Here is an 18,603-nt window from a genome sequence, read left to right as displayed (position 1 = left end):
CATGAGTTTCAAGATATTACACATTACATGTCTCTCTCTCAAACACACACACCAAACTCACCAGAGGAGTAGTCTGACTCCCAAAACTCATCTTAAGCATGCCAAAACATAAATATTACATCATTTGTCAGCAGCCACAATAAAAGTGTTTAGGTAAAATTGAACTATTATCAACAACCACAATAACCAACAACAACAACATGAACAATAACAAAAATAATATAGTTATAGTAAGACAACAACAACCACTATAGATAATGTAGTTTTGCCTATATTGTTGAGCTTGCATAACAACTACATCCTCCAACTCTTGATCCACATGACCACCCACTTGCACACGTTGGTGCTTGTCATCCAACAATATAAATGCACGAGTATGTGACTAAAATATCAAACACTTGTATATAATTATAATGCCCCTGTGACAATAATATGTATGTATAAAAAAATTGGCATTCAAAGGATTCTATACCTCCTAAGCTAGACATTTATAGAATAAATGCCCATAATTCTTTGAAGTTCCAGTCGTATGAAGATTCATTCGGCCCCTTCTACATGCACAAGGTGGCCCTTTTTTTTTTTTTTTTTTTTTTTTTTTTTCTCTCTCCTGAATGGGGTATATATATATATATATATAAATTAAAATTGTACAAGTGCATAAGGAGGCATACTTCTTTTTACAAAACAAGGCCCAGAAAAAGCCCACTTCCAGTAAATAATGAAAAAAGCAAAGGACTCAAAATCATGAAAACACAAGACTAAAATCTTCCATAGTAAGAGAGAGGTAAGAAAAGACCTCCAACACAATACTCCAGCCAATATAGGAAATTTGCTCCTTAACACCATCATGCAACACTGTATTATTTACTATCCAAATTTTCCAAATAGTTGTTGTAAATATAACACTTAGAATTTTAGACCTGATAGAATTCTTAATAAAATGCTGTCTGAACCACTCCACAATAGGGGTGCACAAAAGAATCGGAACCGTGGAACTGGAACCGGAACCGTGAGAACCGGAACCGTTTTTTCCGGTTCTCACGGTTCCGGTTCCGATTCCGGTTCCAAATTTAGGAACCGTGGACATACGGTACCGGTTCCAGCCCGTGGGAACCGGTAAGAACCGGAACCGTATATATATATATATATATATATATATATATATATATATATGTATTATATATTTAATTTTATACTTTTAAAAAAAGTAAAGATATATATGTTTGTGCTTGACAGAGTAGTCAATGACTCATCAATTAGAATTATTAAATCACGTGGTGGTGGTCCACAACCTAAATTCAGTCCTCAGTTCTAAACCTAACCTCTAAAATCGCTCTCAAGTCTCATCTCAACTTTGGTTATATTCTGAAATTTCACTGAAGCGGCTCGCCTCGTCACTTCTCGACTTGCCTCGCCTCATCAGTCCTTGACTCCTCTCTGTTCGTCGCCTCGCCTCGCCGACTCCTCAAATCTCAACTTCATTCTTCAGTCCTCCTCAAGCCCTCAGTCGATTCAGTCCTCAGTTCTTCTCATCGCAGCTATCGCCGACTCCCACACACCATCTCAGACTTCTCATCGCCGTCGCCGACGCCCACACACCATCTTCAGATCTTCTCATCGCGGCTACCTACAATTTTTTTTTTTTTTGAATGTTCAATAGGACTAATATCTTTTCTGTTGGGTGTTCAATTTGCATATCTACTCTCTATGTTATTGTTTTGCCCTGCATATATACACACACACACACACTCAAAGGCTCAAAGCCTTCAACAGGGAAAAAAGAGCAAACAATCAGTGAGAACCGTGGAACCGAACCGGAACCGTAGGTTCGGTTCCGGTTCGGTTCCATACACATATGGTTCTGGTTCCGGTTCCATTTTCAAGGAACCGTCGTGAACGGTTCCGGTTCCGGTTCCAACCGGAACCGTGAGAACCGGAACCGTGTGCATCCCTACTCCACAATCTGCTATAAAGAAGTCCATGTAGGCATCTCCAATTGTAACGCAATGTAACCCAAATAATGTATTAAATAGCAGAGGTCAAAAGTCTGTCATTGTCATTTAAATAGATAATATAGTCCCACATTGGTTAAATACATATAGGATGGTAACGTTAGGCCTTTATAAAAAGCGACTTACTTTTTATCCTTTGTTTATTTTAGAGTTGCTTATTAATTGATTCAAAAGTTTAAAATGTTGAATCAAATTGCAGCGACTTATGTAACGACCCACTCCACTACATGATATGATGTTGCCCGCGACTTATGTAACGACCCACTCCACTACATGATATGATGTTGCCCGCTTTTGGTCATGAGGCCTTTTGGTGTAAAACCCTAGAGCAAAATCGTGCAGGCTCAGGCTTAAAGCGGACAATATCATATCATGTGGTGGAGTGGGTCGTTACAAATGGTATTAGAGCCTGATCCAGCCGGAAGTGTGCCGACAAGGACGTCGGGCCTCCAAAGGGGGTGCATTGTGATGACCTTGTGGACAAGTGTGTCGTGGGCAGGTGCGAGACACTGGCAGACTACCACACTAAGCGAGATACGGGTGCACAATTCCACATTGCCTAGGTAAGAGAAAGGTGAAGTGCTTATATGTAGTTGTGTCACTCCAATTGGTATAAGGCATTTTGGGGTAAAGTACAAGAGTAAAACCATGCGAGCTCAGGCCCAAAGTGGACAATATCATATTATGTAGTAGAGTGGGTCGCTGCATTTGTCACCTTTTAAACAGGCACGAACCCATGAAGAATTTTTTTTTATTTACAAATTTATCTATAGATTTTGTGAAAATCTTAAAAATATCTTTATTTTTTTGTAAAAATTTTAGATATCCCCACTCAATTCTAATGATACCCCACCATACATTATTGTTGTTCAAAGTCGTCCCCTCTCATATAATTATCTGAGTTCATCGCAACTTTTAAACCCAAACAAAAATATTCTAAAATACTCCACAAATATCGATAATTATTTAAAATATTCCACCTTAATCTAGTAGGAATCACATGAATTTATTTTGTTCTGAACATTTAGGGATGGCAACGGGGCGGGTTTGGAGCGGGTTTCCCTAAATCCTGCCCCGCCCCTTTTAATTTTTGTCAAGTCCATGCCCGCTCCAAGACCCTCGACGGGTTGGATTTTCATGTCCAGCCCCGCCCCGTTGGGAAATACTGTGTCCCCGTGCCCGCTCCGCTAACAAATTTTTTTCTCCCACTTTTTGGAACTTAAGCTCCTGCTATTTGAATGTGGAAAGCTTGGGAATGGCACAACATAAATGAAATTATGTATCCCAACAAAAATAAAAAAAATAACATGCACATAACATAATTCGGATAACATAATAAACAAAAATAAAAGTTTAATACAACTAAATCACAAAAAGTTCTAAGCTCCAACTTCCACCATAACCAAAACAAGAGCAAATTTAATACCAAGTTTACATATATATATATATATATATAATATAATATAATTATATGCTTAACAGGGCGGGGAGGGGCGAGGCGGGGCGGGGCCCCTAGGATATGTATACTGAACCCTTACCCGCCCCGTGACCCGCGATGGGTACAAAATTTGTATTCATACCCGCCCCAACGGTATAAAAAGTGTTCCCATATCTGTTATTAATGGGGCGGGACGGGGTGGGGCCCCGACAGGGCGGTAAAAATTGACATCCCTACGAACATTCCTCTATAAATGATAAACATAATGTAGGTATCTACAAATAATTATATTTCGGGTAACAAACATAATACAACACACCTTACATATTTTTCATTATTAAACGCTCGTGTGGTAACTTCAAAAAATTATTTTTCAGGTGTGATTTAGAAAACCAAACAAGATCTTGTGTGGTAATTTTTCGAGTGTCATTAGCCACGTCTCAAAAAAAAAATAATCAAACAAGATCATACAAATCCACTCAAGTTCTTCAAATGACCAAACTTGCCCACCTCTACACTGAAATAGACATGTTCAGCACATATTATCATGGCATTGTTACATGATATATACTTGAATAGGCATGTTTAGCACATATTAATATATTATGTACTCAAGTTCTTCAAATGAACATACTTGCCCATCCGTACACTACAGCACTTTTTTTAACTGCAGCCTCATGCATATGATAAATGACTTGTTTGCCCATGATTGAGCTCATCCAACAAAATTCTCCCACTAACTTCTGCACTCAAGTTCTCCCTATTTGTGAAAATTAGGGGTACTTATAATTAGATATTTCATAGGTTGTACCCCTTTTTCAAAATTCATATCACATAAATTTGTGATCTCTAAAGGCAGATGGCTCGATAGTCCATTGGTAGGTGACTTTTCTTGAGTATGGCAGCGTTTGGTTTCGAATCTTTACGTCTAATAACTACTAACATTTCTAAGACCAAAAAAAAATTGTGATCTCCAAGAATGTTTGAAATCCTCTGTGACCCTCACTTTTCTCCCATATATACAACTAATAACAACACAGAGAAATAAAGAAAACATCGAAAATTCAGTCAAGTAGGAAATTTCATATTTTGCGGGCATGAATTTTCGGATTATCATGCACTGAACTTCCCAATTTTTTTTTTTTTTGGTACCTTACACTCCTTGTATCCCTTCGACTCAACCCAATCCCTTTTATACTCAGCCTACACTGGAACTTTTTTAGAGTTACTACACAAAGGCCTGGAAGTGTGAAACTATACAAAGATAACAGTTGCATACCAATAGGCCAATGGCCTAGCGGTACCCAGTCCCTACTTCTCAAAGAGAGGTAAGGGGTTCGAACCTCAATGAAACAACCAGTCGCATAACAAAATATGTTATGTTGATCATCTTCATTTTATTTATCAAAATTAAAATTAGTCATCTATTTATATACTTCTGTAGGTACGCAAGACATTTTCTTTAATTCCATGGCTAGAAAAAATCATTCCTGAAGAAATATGATCATTTGTGATAGTCTAAAATATTACAAATCCATTCTAAAAATATTTTGAAATTACGAAACTCCCTCCAGACCTTTTTTAATCAACAAACAAGTGCTTATAATTTATTTGTACATAAGTGAGTGTAATTTACCAAATTATTTGATATAAAATATGCTATGCACTACTCTTCGTGTTCATCTCTCATTCAAATCTTTGATCTTCACTATTTCATACTTGACCAACATTAAATAAATAACTACTCCAATCAAAGCATAATAATACAACTATTCGGCTTCTTGTCAAAATTGAAATTTTTTACTTTTCTGCTCCCCAGTTTTCCCCAGTATGAGTGCACGCAGCAAAGCTTTCAAAACGAGGTCTCGACATTGCTATTCACTTGTAGCTTTTGATCAAATGGATGAAATCAATTCCATCACTCTTTTCACTTCCCCAGAAAGTACATTCCATCTCTTAGTTCCAACTTCTCTTCCACGACTAAACCAGATAAGAAGCTTTGCAGCTGTTGGAGTGACTTGTCATAAGGCGGATCAGCTACGCAAAACATCTGCAGGAACATTTAAGCATTTTTGTGATTATAATGTTCCTAGAGGAATAATTGTTGTGGGGGCATGAGGGTAACCGTTTTTACCTTGAGAGTATTATGAATCCGATCCAATGCCATGCTGCCGAAATTTGTTAGCATCCCAGTGATAAATTTCTACAATGAAAACCAAAAGTACATTCAGAAGTTTGCATCAACAGATACCACCTAGAAAGTCCTCGTACAACATACAAATTTTGACAAACATCTGGCGTAGTATCTTTAACCAGAAATGAAATGGTTTTTCAGAATTGTTCAAATTGCAAGGTTTCTCAAGAATTCGTAAAGTTTACCTACCCGAGACACCCAAAAAGGCTATTTCCCCCCAAAAAACACAAAAACCCCAAGGGAAATGTTGACCACCTCTCTTTCTACCAACACTGAATTTTTTATGCTCATTTCAGTTTTTACTTTCCAAATATTTATGTTGTGTGATTTCTTTTGTAGATCCCCAAAGCAAAAGAAGGCAAGTTAAGGCATCTAATTTAACCTCTTCTTACCTCCCTTCTCGTAAAGATATTCAACTCATAGAGCATTTGCTAGTTTAGGGAGTAATTTTGAAGGAGTTGCTGTACATTGAACTTTCCTTTCAGATATTATTCTAGATAAAGAATTTGTATCCTTACAGTTTGGGATCAAGTTCAAATGACATAAATTTTGCCTAATTTACCAATGGCTGATTTTTGAGAGATATGTCAAGTGTGGTAACCCGCCAGGATAATAGAATTTGATCAAAAACAATTTTGGGTTATCAGTATGAAGTGGTAAAATGAGACGTGAAAACATAACAATATTGAGGAGTGCTTGAGAACCTATTACATTTGACTTGGTGCATAACATTGAACATGAAATGCAAGGTTTGGATCTGTACCATAATTATCATAAGAAATTAAATGAAAATGAGGTTTAAAAGAATAGTTAAATACTATCACAAACTCAGGAGTTAACTTACAAAAGACCTAAAGAACCTTTCAGCAAGCATACTAAAAGCTAAACAAGAATAATCAGAAAATGTACCTCATACACAGTCATTTCTTTACGTAGTTGATCCTCAATGGAGGCCACTGATCTCTCGCCATCCTCGTCACCAACTAGAAGCTCATCACAGCTACCACCGCCAACACCAGGTTTATTAGAGTCGGCAATGCTATCCACCAGCGTAAATATGTGGTCGTTAGAGTCATCTCCAAATGATTCTGCAAGAATCCCCTGGGTGACCGTGAAACAAACAAACAGAACATGAAAATTAATCATATGCTATTTTAATTTTATCCCCAAGGACAATCATGATAAATATTTCAAATCAAATTTTATAAAAACAAATGACCCTATTTGAGCAAGCAAAAAACAAAATGCTAATGCTTTCACCATTCAAAATGACCATATGAATGGATTTGGCCATAATTTGGCAAATAAAAGCTAAAGGAAAGCAACCCAAGGAACTGGCAGTGATTTGGCTTCTTAATTCGAGAAGGTGGTTAATGCTATTTTATTAGTCATTGAGATCACACTGGATAATGGCCTTTTTTGGGCTAATGGCCAGTTTAACATAAAAGGCTTTCAGAAAGAGGAAAAAAAAAAAAAGTTCATGCCAGGCAGACGTTTAAAGTTTCAAAGCAAAGCAACAAACTATATGCCAATATTACATCTCAAAAAGAAAAGAGAAGGATTTTAGTTACAGCTACAAGTAAATTGCATAAAGTGTTAGAATGAGTATAACTAACCTTGCTTATCCAGAAATTTATTCTGCGATTGAGTACGTCCGCAGGTATCCCAATAGCAGCTGCAAGATTCTTAGAGGTCCAGCTGAAATTACAAGGTATAGATTTTGTTTAACTGTTTACAAATAACAAAACGTATTGAGATGGTTCACAAGGTTACCTTGTTTGATCTTGAAATTGCATAATGATTGACGCATGCACAGGAGCCACCGTAAACTGCAGTGCTCTATCTTCAAATTGCAACTCCAACTAAAATGGAATGACCACAACAAAAACAGTTAATGTTGTTTGCCGAAGCAAGAAGTAGCCGATGGTGCTTGGTGAGGCAGGGAGTGTAAAAGGATGAAATTTGTTTTAATTTTCTATATTGAGAAACCAAATTTAAGTAAAAATTTAAGTTTAGGAAAAAACAATGAGTTGCAGCATATAAACTTGAACTGCCTAACCTTGACTGTACCAAGATTTTTCTTCCACAATAGCTTCCGAGGGGTCTTGATTTCATTAAATCTTTTCGCATAATCACTTAGCAGCTCATCCACAGGCCCCGGTATTTTAATGGTTTCGTCCTGCAATTTCTCTTTGAGGTTATATACAGTGTAACAAAAACTTGTTCACAAGGATCAATGAAACCATTCTGAAGCAAAATTAAGAACCAGAAATACGTGAACGAAGTTCTCACCATTTCCTTGTGAGCTCAATTTATGTAATAGAGGTATTTCATATAAACAAAGCAGATATAATAATATTATATTTTTCATGAAAAAATATGAAAATCATGACAGTTTTGCTTAGAAAAAAATGTCTGAAAAATAACCCTTTTCTTTCTCTCTTTTAGTTTTTTGGCTTGAACCCGCCTGATATCAATAACTCGGGTAAGATTTTCGAAGTTTTATTCAATGGATACCACTGCATGTCATTATCATTTCCCGAACTCATGTTCTCAGTAAAAAGTATGTAGACTGAAAAATATTGTTTTCCTACCTGGATGGGGGGCCAGAAATTTGAAGATAAGATTGTAGCATTCAGAATATCAAGTGATACACCATTCTCCCCTAACTCATCACCTGTGTTCAAATTGAAAAAAAGTTACTCGCAAAGCTTCAAGAAATATACACTAGTAAAGTAACAATGGTTTTTGTCATGATTGCAAGATTAAGCATAAGGTTACCAATAAAGGCTGAAAAGCTTAGAAAAAGAATAATAATAATAAATAAATAAAAAAGAATAAATAAATAATACCTGTTTGAGATGGCTGGTTTATGGTTGCTTTTATATTGGTGTTTGTCCTTTTGGAATCAATCAGATCATTGAGCATAATCTCACACCTCTGCATGCTGCTCTCTCCAAAATGTATCTGGGAAATGAAAATACAAACTTGATACTAAGATGTGTTAAGCTGAAACCAACAGGACACTCCAATCAAGTGCCGCCAGTAGACTCAAATGAAACTGACATAGATCACAAACTTACATAGCCCACCTACCTTAAGCAGTTCCAAGGTACGTATTTCTGAGTCAATATCATAATCAGATTTGTTCAGAAGCTTTTCAGCTAGCATAACATGATATTCATTAACTAGCTGATCCTTTGAACCGATTATGCCAACAATCATTCCAAGTATGTCCACCTTCCTTCGATTCCTGCTACCCTTCAAGGGGTCAGCCTCTACAGGGTCAGGCTCCCAGCTGAAAGGGTGTTCAATTCAATTAGAAAAACATGTCACGCTTTTAACATGGTAAGCAGAAGTTCATACTCACTGCACATCTTGACTCAACTCAATTCAATTCAGCATTTTCCCAACTGTTCGTATTAGCTACATGAATGCTCCAAGTCCACAACTCACTCAAACCAGATGCTATCATATATTTCTCAACTATCTCAATCAATGTTAACTTTGGTCTTTCCCAAGCATTACCCTAAATAAAGTCCACCACTTTTCCTAACCTGTGCAACTTTTTTTGTTTCTTTTTCGAATGGTAAAAAGATTAAGAACACAAACCTGTGCAATTACATGCTCATCTTCATGTGTATAAAAATTGAATTACTTTGTCCATGTCCATGTGCATAAGAATAACATACACATACCGTTGGGCATTTATCCATGCTTGCTTGTCGTCAGTGTTGATATCATCATCAATACTAGTGTTCTCCTGATTTTCTTCATCTCTATTTAATTCTTCAAGAAGGCTATCCCCATTTCCAGGTCCATTGGGATTCCCACCAGTCCCATCAGTAAGCATGGTCACGATGCATTTAATGGTGTCTTTTCTCCCCTTTAGGTATTCCCTTATTGGTTCACCAACTGCTTCAAGAAAAACACCCGCTGGATCAATTGTCCGAAGTGCTTTAATAGTTGAAACATATTGGTGCAATATGTCATTGGTTGATGCACCAGCTGTAAGCAGACGATATCGCAGTGCAGAAATAAACGAATCAACCAGCTTTGAATGTTGTCCAGTATATTCAAGACATTGTTTCAAGTCCTCGATAGCAGGAGAACTGCAAATTCAAAACAATTATATGCATATCACTTTGATGCCAAAGATTTTAGACGAATATTAGTGAAATAATAGTTTTACTACATGTACAAATATTAGTGAAATATATATATATAAATAGGTAAGGTTAATAACAGTTGCTCACTTTTTGTGTTATATATCTGTGCATTTTTTTTTTTCCCTGTATGTCTGTCTCTCTCTCCCGCTTTTGTTTCTACTAACTGACTAAAGGAAAAGAAACTAGTTCATGCCCTAGATAGAAACCCCAATAGGAATTCCAGAACTAGTTTAGATATAGGGAAATGAATCTTTCAGAATTACATGAGAGCTCAATTCTCACAAAAAAATAAGGAACATATAGCCCCCCTTTCTCCACCAGGGGAAAAAAAATAATACATCCTAAATAATTTGGTAACACGTATACAGATGTGCTATATAACCCTCTTGCTCAATTCAAATATACCACGTTAGAACTACACTAAAATTTGTTAGAATTTGTTAACAACCATCTACTCCAAGAGCTTAAGTTGTTAGAGAGGGTGCAACTTTTATATTTATATCCTTCAACGCGCCCCCTCACATGTGGCCTTCTTTTTGGTCCAACGAATGTTTTTCAATTTTTTAATTAGGGTGACGGTGAGGTTTGAACTCGAGACCTTTGGCTCTGATACCATGTTAACTACCCATCTACTCTAAAAGCTTAAGTTGTTAGAGAGGGTGCAACTTTTATATTTATATCCTTCAACAGAATTAAACTAGAATTGATTTGTCATCAAACATGAATAAAATGGCTACAGAAAGTTTGTTCCTGTGCCATGTATCAATGTTAATGCATGCAAAAAGTACCAAACATTATTAGCATGGCCACAATAAAGAATTTAGGTTTTCCTGGTTACTGTGTCAAAGACTAATACCTAAATTAAACTCCAAGTAAAAAAAGATATGTTGACTACTGAAATACATTAAAATTCTCACCATACTCATATCTACATAAATCCTTTCTAATTAAGGACTCGTGTAGGAAGCATGTCCAGCGCAGAATTTCATTACACAGTTACCAAGACTAACAAAGACTGCCTGTTAAAAATGTGGTAGAACATCATCTAGAATGCAAAAAGAATTACCTGTCAGGATAATCCACAATAATCTCAAAAAGTTTGGCTATTCACAAATCTTGCAATGTTTAATAAGCAAAATACTCTAGCCACAACTGCCATCTAACAAGTCCTTAGAGGGCGTGTCAGTTTCAAAATAGCACGAAGGTGGGTGAAATGCCAAAGGTGATTTCAGACCAGAAGAAGGGCTGTCATAACTAACAGACTACTGAAATACATTAATATTCTAACCATACTTGTATCGACATAAATCCTTTCTAAGTAAAGACTCGTGTAGGAAGCATGTCCAGTGCAGAATTTCACTACTAAGTTACCAAGACTAACAGAGACTGCCTGTTAAAAATGTGGTAGAACATTATTTAGAATGCAATAGAATTACCTGTCAGGATAATCCACAATAATCTCAAAAAGTTTGTCTATTCTTAAATCCTGCAATGTTTCATAAGCAAAATACTCTAGCCGCAACTGCCATCTAATAAGTCCTTCAGAGGGTGTGTCAGTTCCAAGATAGCATGAAGGTGGGTGCAATGCCAAAGGTGATTTCAGACCAGAAGAAGGGCTGTCATAACTAACCGAGTCACCGAGATAAGCAAGAAGTGCATGCAAGAACTGGAGGGGCACAGCCTGTTTGATATATTTCCAATATTAGAAGACATTCATTATCCAAGATTGTGTGGCAGAAAGCAAGGATTAGGAACAGAATAAAAGCAAACCATACCATGTTCACAACATATAAATAATATATCAATTTGCAATTTTAGCATTACACTGCATGGGAAAATTGAATAATCATATTTGGGCACTTGCAGTAGTCCCTTTAAGTTAATTAAAGATGTCACTAGGAATAAACTACTTCTTAATGAAATTTATTTATAGTATGATATGATCAAATGTCCTCCAATTTAGAAAATGTCCACAACTGATACCAAGAGAAATGCTAAGGCATTGCAAATGATGCTTATAGATGAAAATTGTGCATTAGATACTCTTAATCATCATAACATAGTTAAAATCCACCCATGCAATCACCAAGCATATCCTCAATAACTTACCAAGTAGAGCCAATAACACCTACTACATTATCGCAGCATGTGCATGGATGAAATATGCATCATTAGAGATTAGTCCACTATAAAATGAAATTATTAAAAAAAAAAAAACTCCACAATTTCAAAGGATAAAAACTAGAAGTATCTGGCATGTGAGAGCCACCTGTATCCACTCCTTAATGGACTCCAAAACAGAACTCCTGTAATCATCACCAGCCAGATCATGAACTTTAGCCTGCCAAGAAAATTGAAAAAGACAATGTTATAGAAATAAATTAAATATAGATATAAAATATAAACAACAGGAACCAACAAAATTTAACTGAGGAACTATAATGTTATCTATTAGAGACTATTGGATCTGATGCAGTTAAAGAAGAGATGACTAATTATATGAACCAAAGTAGGAAGGGAATCAGATATGCTGAATAACATTTGCATAATAAAACACATGCTCACCTTTAAAAGTAAAAATATAGCAGAAGCATAGGCATCTTCCGTCATTGATGTAAATCCAAGACTTCTAAGATTACGAACAACCGTTCCAATGCTCTTCACTAGTTTGTTGTTTTCTGAAAACCTTCTCTGACGATAGTACCCATCAATATCCATTTCACCAATTCTGTAGGGGAGTTTACCTTTTTCATCTATATCCATGTCATCTTTATCTTGTGATTCATCATCTTCTCCAAATTCTCCAGCCATAATTGTACTTAACTCCTCCAGCCTTCCCTTGAAATACCAGTGGAGTATCTCTAAGAACATTGTAAGACATAAACAAAGCAGTGATAAATATACTTATGGGGTGTCAGAAGCATTACATAATTTGAAGCTTCGAAGAAAGACCTCTAGAATGGATAACCCAAGCCCAAAGAACGCACTGAACCATTTTACAAATATGTCAAAGAACTACAGCATCACAATATTAAATGGAGACGGGTGAATTGGTAAGAACTTTGAAATAATGAAATGGAACAACATAGAATGAGTAAGATAACTAAGGCTGGCATAACAAGAATTTGAATAGAAATTGCTAATTTAAAAATATATATTAAGAAAAAACAAAAGAAGAAGAAGAATTGAATAACTCAAAATAAGTGAACACAGACTTGCACATTAATAGGTTAATTCATGAAATAAATTTATATGGGCATTCAATTCAGTTACTCCGAACTCATATCTAGATTATACGAAGCTGAAATGTCCATCTGAGGATATGACATATAAGGTTGTCTTCAGAGATCACTAAACTAGACGAACTTACTGATGTTAAGAGATCTTTTCACTTACCATATACTTTTGAACTACTTGAAGGATCACAAACATAGTCATTTTATATGGGCAAAACACTATGATACTTTCTTTGGCTTATGCCATTTTACCAAGAAGACAATAGAACTTTCAAATTACCGAGAGAGATAGAGAGAGAGAGGACCTCTTTATCATATGAATTGACATTATAAATAGCTCTACAGATGGCTTTCTAAGTTTGTGATAAGATACCATCCAACACGTATACGGAATTCAACAACAATATTGACTAACTTTATAATTCAAGTGCCATAGAAATCATGTTTTTGTAGTTAACTTCAGAAATTTCTGGCTTTCTAAGGGCCCGTTTGGAAACCTTCTCCGTTTTATGTTTCTGTTTTCACCTGAAACAGAAACAACATTTTTGTTGTGGGGTGTGTTCAATAGTGACTGAAACCATGTTTGGTAACGTAAAATTTGTTGCAAGATTTTTGGAAGCGAAAACATGAAAACATGTTTGGTAAAAAAGTGTTGCAAGATTTTAAAACACCTTTCCTAGTTAAAAAGGCCATTTAGAGGGGTTTTTTTGGGGTACTGTTCATCACTAGAGTGTTTTGCCACAATGCGGAAACACAAATTTTTTCTTTTCGGTTTGGTCCTCTTTTTGGCAACAAAAGTGGTACTATTCAAATCCCAACAAAAGTTACCAAACGCGCTTCGGTGTTTTGCTTCACTAGCCGCAATAGAAAACACAAAACAAAAGCGGTTTCCAAACAAGCCATGAGTTTGTGATAAGATACCATCCATTGCAACACGTATATGGAATTCAACAACAATATTGACTAACTTCATAATTCAAGTGCCCTAGAAATCATGTTCTTGTAGTTAACTTCAGAAATTTCTATCTTATGATTTGCAAACAAAGAGGCTGACAGACAAGCACTGATGTGTTAGGATCAGTTGCCCTCCAGAGAGAACAGACAGACCATGCACTTTACAGAGTACCCACATACATGGTGAAGTAGGATAACAATGATTGGCCCATATTTACCTAGTCTTTTTGTTCACTGGAATCAAAGTTATACTTTCAACAATTTTGTATTGAACTTGAGAAAAATGGTGAACACTAGCGTTTCTGTTTATCTTTAGGAAAACAAATGACAAACCTGAACAGTTCATCTATATTTTTTCTATCATATTCAGCAAACGTAAGTCCGAATTTTCTCATGCATAACTGCATAACTAATAATATCGAGACATACCAGGAAAATGCCGAGGAAGAGAGGCCATGAGAACTGAAGACACCATTAACTGATATTTAGAAGAAAGATGGATTCTTTCGGAATCTGACTTGTGTCTTCCCTCCGACATACTATCTCGGTATGACTGTAATGCATGAACCAACATTGAAAGGCACTTCTCCTGGTATTGTTTTTCCAACGATATCTCTTCAAGAGCTTTACATAATACTTGTTGAACTCCATTCTCTTGAACCTGTTTCAGTAATTATGGGGGTCAGGATTCCAACATGACATATAAACTATTGGAATCTGAGCGGATCAATAGAAAAACAACTGGCAGCTTGCAGCAGCTTCTTGAAAAAAAGAAAAGTTCTTTTTAATTCTATTGGTAAGTCGTGGTGTTGGTCACAAACAGGATTAAAATTTAACATGAGAGGATTTTCTGATAAAGTATTTAGCAATTCTAAGGATATTTCAGCCAGATCCCAATATATATATTTAAGCAATACAGATTTGTAACAAAATTAATCAAACTTCATCTTCCGTTCAAAATCCAAAACCATTTAGCAGCTTAACTTGAAGAGCTTTACCAAATATAAACTTCATATATTAATAGAAACCAAGAGAGGAGGGAGGGGTGGGGGGGGGGGGGGGGGGGGGGGGGGGGGGGGGGGGTGTGGGGGGTTGTGTGAGGGTGTGTGGGGTTGCGTTAAGAAAAAGAAACACTCAGTACCTCGAACTAGAAACAGATGGAATATAAGGAAGGAAAGAAGGATAAAAAAGTGACAAGAAAATAGCAGACAGTGAATAAAAGAGCAATTGCAGATAGCATTTCAATAACCACAAATCACTTCAGATGTGCTTTAAAAATGAAATATATATATATACATATATATATCAAGTTTATGTTTTGAATTTAAATATTCAAAAATAATCATAAGCATTATCATCATCATCATTTTTGCTTGAATACCAATTGAATGGGGTCAACCACATGATTCTCTTCTTCCACGCCAATGATCTAATTTCTTTATATCTTTTTTTATTATTTCATTGCATGTTGGTTTTAGTCTACCACTTTGTATCTTACCTTCTCCATAGCTAGTTTTCTTTGTCTTATTGGTGCATCAGCTGGTGTACATTACATATGTCCATTCAACTAAGCCTGCTTCCTCTCATAATATCATTAATACGTCACTCCTCATTTCTTTCTAACAAGTTAATAAATCTGCATTGATTTTTTGAAGGGTCACTGTCTAGTAGCAATGAATGGTTCTAGGTGGGGTAAATTTTACACCTACCAAATATGTCCTTATCTGCATAATGTGGCTTCCATAAGACTCAAATTCGCATTCATGCTTGAGAGCTTAATTTCTACCACTGAACCAAGCATGTCCCTTTGCGTTAATTTTTTTATTTTTATAAGTAAGAATAAGAAAGCTGCATTTTGTGGTGATTAATGATGATAAAACAATAGAACTTCATTTGAGTAATGACCTAACAAGAGAATCCACTCTTACTATTTCAGCGGATCATATTTGAGTATAATAGAATATGTGTCTTTTTTCACAGAATCCTTAACCACAAACTGCTCCCAAGATCAAGTTCAGATAGATTTTCTTGATTGTAAGCAACACTTTATCAAAAGTACAAGGGGATTCCTGTAAGAGAGGAGTAAAATAAGGCATGAAATGATCATGAAACAATCAAACAAATTAATTACAAAGAAATCATAAACAAATTGGTCAGAAAATAAATTAAGTTGGGGTACACAATCTTCCCAAAGAAGTTAACATCTCATCTGCTTACCTCCATAAAGCAGTGATGAATGGATGTTAATGTAAAATTTCAAATCACATAATCTCCCAGATAGCACTGGATTCATGAATTTACATCTGAGCCCCCAAATTTAAACCCATTGTTTTTCAACGCTCAAAACACCCTATTTTGGATTTAATAAAAAAATTAAAAAATAATATTAGACGTTTAAGATAAAAGATCTTGCTCTAGCTACATATTTCTGGTATTTTAATCTATATACAAGCCAAACACTCCCCTTCTGCTAATGTAAGCCACTGAAACGATTAGCTTCACCAAAATCACAGGAAGTCCATGTGCTTACTTTGTACGTGTACATGTGCTCATGTGTGTTTAAGCTAAAACGCTCATGTGTGTTTAAGCTAAAACCATCATAAGGAGAGAAGTGCCAACCTTTTTGTTGGAATACAATCAGATAGCTAAGTATCTAAATGAGCCAGCCTTGTCCAAGGCAAGTCACTAACAATATAATGCATTCAAGAAATCTGCAATAAACCAAGTACAAAGCAAAATCCCTTGGCAGGTATAGCATATTTGTACATTTGATGAGAACATTTATATATCTCGTGGTTGAACTGATCATTTTTGCATACTGAACAATGTTGAATAGAAACTTTGATTTACCAATCACTTTGAAGGTGAAAATGCCAAATTCATCAGTGACATTTAAAATATATGTTGTAATTCATAAAAACTAAAGCAAACTGTTAGAGATTAGTTTGTCCCTTTAAACAACTGAAGTGTCACAATATGTCAAGAGGCTGAAAGTATTATCTGCAAACTATAAATCTTATCATTATGAATTTCGACAATTAGATGAATTCAATACAAGACAAACAATCAACAAATGATGCTCAGAAGCAAAACAAATATTCCTAATCACATGTTTCCTAGACAATTTATATTGATGGAAGGACAAATAATTAAACAAGCAACAAAGTACTTAGCTTGCTAAAGCATCTCACATACATACCGGGTCATTCATTTCTAAAGCTGCAACATTGCTGTAAGCATCAAAATGCCGCCAGAATTTTGGTACTCCATTTTTCTCGAAAGTTTCCTATTAGCAAAACAACAAAAAGTGATACAAAATTAAAACACAAGTATCTGGAAGCCTAAATTCAATAGATAGAAAAAAGAAGGTAAACATTATTTATAGCTACAATACTGAAACTGTAGCACTGCATCCATTTTCTTTTAGGTTTGAATGAGAATGATCTGGCATCATGCCATCACCACATACACATTACTACAGTATACAGCACTCCTTGCTTCTTGAATATTACTTGCACAAATAATTATTCTTAATGTGCTTACAAACTTCTTTTTTTAGTTTCCACCAAAACCCCATTGTAATTTTATTAATTTGCCATCAGCAGATACACATTACCACAGTATACAGCACTCATTGCTTCTTCAATATTACCCTGCACACTTAATTACTTAATGTGCTTACAAACTTTTTTTTTTCCATTTCCACCAATACCCCATTGTAACTTTGTTAAAAACCTATTCAATACTAACTTGATTGCACCACTACAAGTGAATTTCCACCCACACAACAACCATAACACCATGCACTTGCAGCATTTTAAAACAATTTCTAGAAAATGCGTTTTAAAACAAAATTAACTGGTCGAGAAACAAATTGATTTCTCAGAACTTTTAAAATCCAAAGAACATAGATTATAACAAATTGATTTCACAAAACGTCCACAATTAAAGCAATTAACTTGAAGCAATGAACAATTCTTGTAGAAAACAAGAAGCATAAGCACCTCAAGAGAGCGAAGGAAGTGTTCTTGAGCGAGAGATTGGAGGCCGTGGTTGCAGAGAGTGAGAGCGTGAGACACGAACTCTGAACCGTACGATAGGTCACCGTTGGCTTTGAGAAGAGCTTCGGTGGAGAAGCAGAAGCCATTCCAGCTTTCCAGAATTTCTTGAATCGCATCGTCATTGAGAGAGTCCAAAATCCCCAAATTGCAAACTGATGAGGAAGAGTCCACTGTCATTGTAGAGGACTCAACAAGCTCAGCCAACCGATGTTCAGAGTACAAAACCAATTGCAAATGAGTGGATTAAACCCTAACTAAAGATATATCGGACTGGCGATCAACTTTCTGATTTGCCGCCACTTCACATTCAAACAGTGTCGGACTGGCGATTATTAGCAAATTCTGTCGAGACTGTTGTGTTCTTTGAAGTAGAAGCAGTCAAGTCGCAATGCGACGATGTCGTAATTCAGCGAATAGTTCAGGATGGAAACGGGGCGGGTTTAGGGAGCCCGTTATAGACAAGCACGGATACGGACGGATACAGGTGCAAATCATGCAATGCCGCGGTATAAATATGATACGATGCGAACACCCCTCTT

General features: G+C 36.0%; 1 protein-coding gene across 1 annotated transcript; it reads right to left on the bottom strand.

The window, feature by feature from the left end:
* Positions 1 to 4,911: 4,911 nt before the first annotated feature.
* On the bottom strand, positions 4,912 to 18,474 carry LOC132294839 (anaphase-promoting complex subunit 2). The gene is made up of 16 exons (XM_059792840.1): positions 18,008 to 18,474; positions 17,203 to 17,289; positions 14,433 to 14,664; positions 12,379 to 12,674; positions 12,083 to 12,154; positions 11,250 to 11,494; positions 9,343 to 9,756; positions 8,741 to 8,942; positions 8,497 to 8,611; positions 8,239 to 8,321; positions 7,704 to 7,823; positions 7,418 to 7,506; positions 7,261 to 7,342; positions 6,554 to 6,745; positions 5,585 to 5,653; positions 4,912 to 5,500 (listed from the first exon to the last, which is right to left on the bottom strand). The coding sequence occupies exons 1-16, from the start codon at positions 18,239 to 18,241 to the stop codon at positions 5,378 to 5,380; spliced, it is 2,655 nt and encodes an 884-aa protein (XP_059648823.1). The 5' UTR covers positions 18,242 to 18,474; the 3' UTR covers positions 4,912 to 5,377.
* Positions 18,475 to 18,603: the final 129 nt, after the last annotated feature.

Source organism: Cornus florida, unplaced genomic scaffold, assembly GCF_030987335.1.
Source record: "Cornus florida cultivar Cherokee Brave unplaced genomic scaffold, ASM3098733v1 CherokeeBrave_3.0.0_Hap2_Chr02, whole genome shotgun sequence".
Classification (NCBI taxonomy): domain Eukaryota; kingdom Viridiplantae; phylum Streptophyta; class Magnoliopsida; order Cornales; family Cornaceae; genus Cornus; species Cornus florida.
This window is presented reverse-complemented; position numbering and strand designations above follow the sequence as displayed.